Genomic DNA, 5,086 nt, shown 5'->3' with positions numbered 1-5,086 from the left:
AGGCTAGGCGGACGTCCTCTGGGCCAGGGATCGCCAGGAGATGCTGACTTTCAGAGCGTAACGCTCTCCGAGGCGTATATGGGAAGAGGCAGTCCCTTAGATATGCTGGAGGCTAAATACAATTTAAAATTTTTTTAAATAGCTGTAGGCTAAAAAAAACTGAGCTAGCTCACACTAACTCAGCTTAGAGGGGACGCTGCATACGACCTTTCTGTAATTCTCTTTAGAGCTCTCGACGATATCCGGGAGAGCATCAAAGAGCTTCAGTTCTACAGAGGCAGCATCTTCAAGAGGAAAACGGATGAAAAGAAAAGGAAGCTGGTGGAAAATGGTGACAACGAGACCCCCACCAGTTGATCCCCGTGGCCCTCCTAGCTCCTTTGCAGAAGTCCGAGACCCCCGTCTGCCTCCCGGCCCATCCCAGACAACAGCTCCCGTCTGCTCCCCGGCTTCCCCGAGGTGGTTCAAAGCAACAGAGTCCTGGATATGACTGTTGTTCCGTGTTTGAGCTGTGGCCCTCGAAAACTCTGCAGCTGTTTGCTTTGAGAGAACCTTTTGTGGTTGAAGAGTCCCTTCTGGTTTGATTTAAGCACTTTCTTTTGCTACAGAATAAAGCCACTCTGCCAAACTGCGATGGCCGCTTCCTTGCTTTCGGTTGGGGCTTCTTCGTTCCCTTTTGCTCTTCTGCACCCTTTCGGTGTGGTCAGTTTGAGCCAGTTTGGTGTCGTGGTTAAGTGCGGGGACTCTAATCTGGGAGAACCGGGTTTGATTCCCCACTCCTCCACTTGCACCTGCTGGAAGACCTTGGGTCAGTCACAAGTTCTGTCAGAGCTGTTCTCTAATGAGCAGTCCTTGAAAGAGCTCCCTCAGCCCCGCCTACCTCACAGGGCGTGTCTGCTGTGGGGAGGGAAAGGGAAAGGCGTTTGTAAGCCGCTCTGAGACTCCCTTGGGTAGTGAAGGGCAGGGTATAAATCCAACCTCTTCTCCTCTTACCCACTTTGGTCAGCCTCCTTTGCCGCAGCAGTTGTGTGTTCGCGACAGCTGTGGCCACTGCTGCTGTGTGGTTTTCTTTTTCTTTTCTTTTTTAAACTTAATTTTTTTATTAAGTTTTTTCCCCTACATTCCTTAGTGTATATATTTTTTTCCTAATGACAAGATAGGGAGGCTGCCTCCCACTGTCATCCCCATTTTGAGATCTGACAAATAATTATTGGGCCACGATGGGGCCAAGATTGCAGCAGGAACTCTTCAAGAGTGGCAGAGGATCCAAAGAGGTATTTTAGGCACGCCCAGTGGAACTTCTGATGTTTATCCTCTTTCGGTGTCAACCTGTCCCCCTCCCCTCCCCCTAATATTAAAAATTCCGCTCTTCATTTTCAAACGAGATTTGTCACACAGCGTGGGGTGTCTGGGTGGGGCTTCCATTCAGAAGACACAAGCCCAGAGCTCCTTTGAGCGTTACAGGAACTAGTCCGGCTGCCCGGCATAAATACAGCTCCAGGTCCCGTGTCGTCTAGAAACTGAAACTTTCTCTTTCGCCCTGCTTCCCCTCCCATTTCAACAGATGTAAGTTAAAAACATATTAATTTGACTCTCAATCACTTCCTCTTGTGGGTGGACATCGTTTACGCCATAGGCGATACTCATGTCCCACGCGTCAATGAAACCCACTCTGAGATCCCGAAAAATATCCCTTAGCGCAAGGTATTGGGCATAGCCGTGGATGTCTCCAAATCGCTCCGGGTCTGCGCTCATCTCCCGGATGTTCTCCGCTTTGATGATGACTTTTGCTCGCGGGCTCCTCTGGAGGAGGCGCTGGACAGCTGCACGGACATTTAACATCCTCCGAAGGAAGAGCTCCAGCGGGAAGGGGCGGAAATGCTGGCCCAGTGAAATGACAACAGCCGTGTCTCTGTCGCCGGCCACCAGGTCGAGGTCCCAAGGAACGTACCTGTGATCCTTCACTGAGTAGTCATGGACGGTGATTATGGGATGGCCGTGCTTCTTCCACTGGATCCAAATGTTTCTGTCCATGTCCACAGCGTACAAGTTCTGGAGCTTTCCAAACCCGTGCATGTCAAAGAGCTTCAGGGCTAACAAGGGAAGAGGCACAGAAGGCAGAGAATCAGTGCAAGTTAACGGCAAAAGGAAATATAACAATAATAATGTTAGGGGGTAATGACAGAGCTTTTTTATTGGGTTTTTGACAGATCCTCAATACAGACAACACACACATAGCTTCAGAATTTCAGACAGTAAAATACATACTATGGCCCCAGTTACACGGGCCGGATATTGCGTGGGGGAGGCGTGGCTGTTTGCCCCGCAGCAAAATAATGCGCGACTGCGCAATCAGGCATCCCCTTGTGGTCCTGTCGAGGTCCCGTGGTTAGGGGGGAGGTGCCGATCACACGACGCGCCAAAGAAGCAGCACAGCAAACGGGGTTGTGTGTGTGTTTTTTTTAACCTGAAGTATGCGCATGCCCCGTTGGGTGCTTGTGCGCATCCCTGGAGACTTCAAAAAACAACAACACCTTTTCGCAATGGGGCATGGGCGGGCGCGGATGCCACCGGAAACGCGATCAGACGCCCGTCCTTACCCCGCGGTTTCCAGAAACTAGTACCTCCGAGGTACTAGTTTTTAACCACGCATCTTCGGAGGGATGCCTCGGGTTTGCCACGGGAGCTCTACGCTTCCCAGATGTGGCAGTGAGATCGCGCCCGGAAAATCCGCCTATCTTCTGTCGCAGTAGCGTGGCTACTGCTCCGTGTGACCGCAGCCTATGAGCACCATTGTGTAAATATAGCATTATTTGCAACCAAGATAGGGAGTTACAGTTATAAGGAACAACTCATGTAGTAAAACAGCATAGGGCAAAAAACATTTACTTTAGAGTATATCTAAGCCGAGATCAAGAACTAGTTGTGGTATTTCACCCTGAGAAGTGAGATAACTCAAGTATTGGTAGCCAGGCTGTGGGAACCATGGAGTGTGCAGAGGGCCGTGAATATCGTGTTAGAGTGTCTGTAATTTCTGCCGTGACGTACAGATTCCATATATTCTGATGCCACTGTGTGAGAGTAGGAGATTTTAGAGATTTCCGATTTAGTGCTATAGTATTTCGAGCAGCATATAATAGCAAGGAGACTTGTTCTTTGATGGGTAAGGACAGATCTACGAGTACTGCTCGAAATACTATAGCACTAAATCGGAAATCTCTAAAATCTCCTACTCTCACACAGTGGCATCAGAATATATGGAATCTGTACGTCACGGCAGAAATTACAGACACTCTAACACGATATTCACGGCCCTCTGCACACTCCATGGTTCCCACAGCCTGGCTACCAATACTTGAGTTATCTCACTTCTCAGGGTGAAATACCACAACTAGTTCTTGATCTCGGCTTAGATATACTCTAAAGTAAATGTTTTTTGCTCTGTGCTGTTTTACTACATGAGTTGTTCCTTATAACTGTAACTGAGAGCCAGTTTGGTGTAGTGGTTAGGAGCGCAGACTCTAATCTGGGAGAACCGGGTTTGATTCCCCACTCCTCCACTTGCAGCTGCTGGATGACCTTGGGCAAGCCATAGTTCTGATAAGAGCTATCCTTGAAAAAGAGCAGTTTATGTCAGAGTTCTCTCAGCCCCACCTACCTCACAGGGTGTCTGTTGTGGGGAGGGGAAGGAAAAGGAGTTTGTAAGCCGCTCTGAGACTCCAAGTGAAGGGCGGGGTATAAATCCAATTTCTTCTTCTACTTTCCGCCGTGAAAAAGGGGTGCGTGGGAAGGGTGGTTTGCCTGCCTGTCTCCGTTTCTTTTCAATCCTCAATCATTCTTTGTGGTGGGTTCGGCTGAGAGCCTGAGGTCACCCAGTGAGCTTCCACGGGAGAGTGGGGATTCGAACCTGGATCTCATCAGTCACAGAAGAAGTGAGCCGTGACTCACGAAAGCTCCTCCCCTGCCATGAATGTCGCTAGTCCTTAAGGTGCTCCTGGACTCTGGCTCTTTTCTGCTGCTACAGACAGACTGACTCTGATGGCTATGACCCCACACTGGCCTTAAGTCAGATTTAAAAAAAACTAAACATCAGCCGGTGGTCATGGCGGTTGTCTCCTGTAAAAGGGTGAACAGATGCCTGACAGGTGAGTGACAAGGAACTGAATGGTGACCAGAAGGATTCGTGAAAGAGCCAGGGAGAAGCAGGAACACCAAAGGTAGCCAATGGTCCAAGCCAAAAAAACACACGAGCAAATCTCTGTTAAGAACATAAGAGACGTCAATGTTGGATCAGGCCAAAGGCCCATCCAGTCCAACACTCTGTGTCACACAGTGGCCAGAAATACCCGGTGCCATCAGGAGGTCCACCAGTGGGGTCAGGACATTAGAAGCCCACCCACTGTTGCCCCCCCTCCAAGCACCAAGATGACAGAGCATCACTTGCCCCAGAGCCCCCATCTATACCTTGTGGCTAATAGCCACTGATGGACCTCTGCTCCATATGCTTATCTAATTCCCTTTTGAAGCCGTCCATGCTTGTAGCCGCCGCCACTTCCTGTGGCCACTTCCTGTTGGCTGAGCACAGAAGCTCACTGCTGACTCTTCCATGAGGAAGACTGGTTCTCCGGATGAAGGTATAATTTGGTCCAAGCCCGTGAAACTGTGACCATGAACAGACAGCTGCTGGGCACACTAATCACGGTTTTGTTGTTTCATGACAGATAATGTAAGCACATCCTTTGACCACCCTTCTCAATATTCTGAATTTGGGGCGATGATCCAGATGGGACCACAGTCCAAACCTCTAGATGCCCAAGGCCTGCTGGGAAAATCCAGGTCTCAGTTTCAGTCCCTGGCATCTCCAGTTAAAAGGACCAGAGAATAGGTGATGTGGTGTGAAAGACCCCTGCCCTGGGAAGACCCAGGAGAGCCGCTGCCAGTCTGAGTAGACAAGACCGACCAATAGTATGATTCACTCTAAAGCAGCTTTGTGTCCATGCGTTTGTGCTCATGGTTTTCCTTCTACAGATAGGGTTCATCTAGACAAAAGGACCTTCACGTCTCTGGCTGAATTTAGATAGCTGCT

The 5,086-nt window shown here is 49.5% G+C and overlaps 2 protein-coding genes across 2 annotated transcripts in view; one reads left to right on the top strand and one right to left on the bottom strand.

The window, feature by feature from the left end:
* REXO2 (RNA exonuclease 2) overlaps positions 1 to 627 on the top strand; it is a 19,652-nt gene extending 19,025 nt beyond the window's left edge. The window contains exon 7 of the mRNA XM_015418202.1: positions 228 to 627. Coding sequence (XP_015273688.1) covers positions 228 to 357 — 130 coding nt within the window. The 3' untranslated portion in view covers positions 358 to 627. The remainder of the gene's footprint in view (positions 1 to 227) is intronic.
* A 930-nt stretch (positions 628 to 1,557) lies between these two features.
* LOC107116298 (NXPE family member 4-like) overlaps positions 1,558 to 5,086 on the bottom strand; it is a 39,348-nt gene continuing 35,819 nt past the window's right edge. The window contains 1 exon segment of the mRNA XM_015418199.1: positions 1,558 to 2,093. Within this exon segment, the coding sequence (XP_015273685.1) occupies positions 1,558 to 2,093 (536 nt within the window).

Source organism: Gekko japonicus, unplaced genomic scaffold (assembly GCF_001447785.1).
Source record: "Gekko japonicus isolate JY-2015 unplaced genomic scaffold, Gekko_japonicus_V1.1 scaffold2494, whole genome shotgun sequence".
Lineage (NCBI taxonomy): Eukaryota > Metazoa > Chordata > Lepidosauria > Squamata > Gekkonidae > Gekko > Gekko japonicus.
The sequence above is the reverse complement of the archived record's forward strand: the minus strand, read 5'-3'. Positions and strand labels throughout refer to the sequence as shown.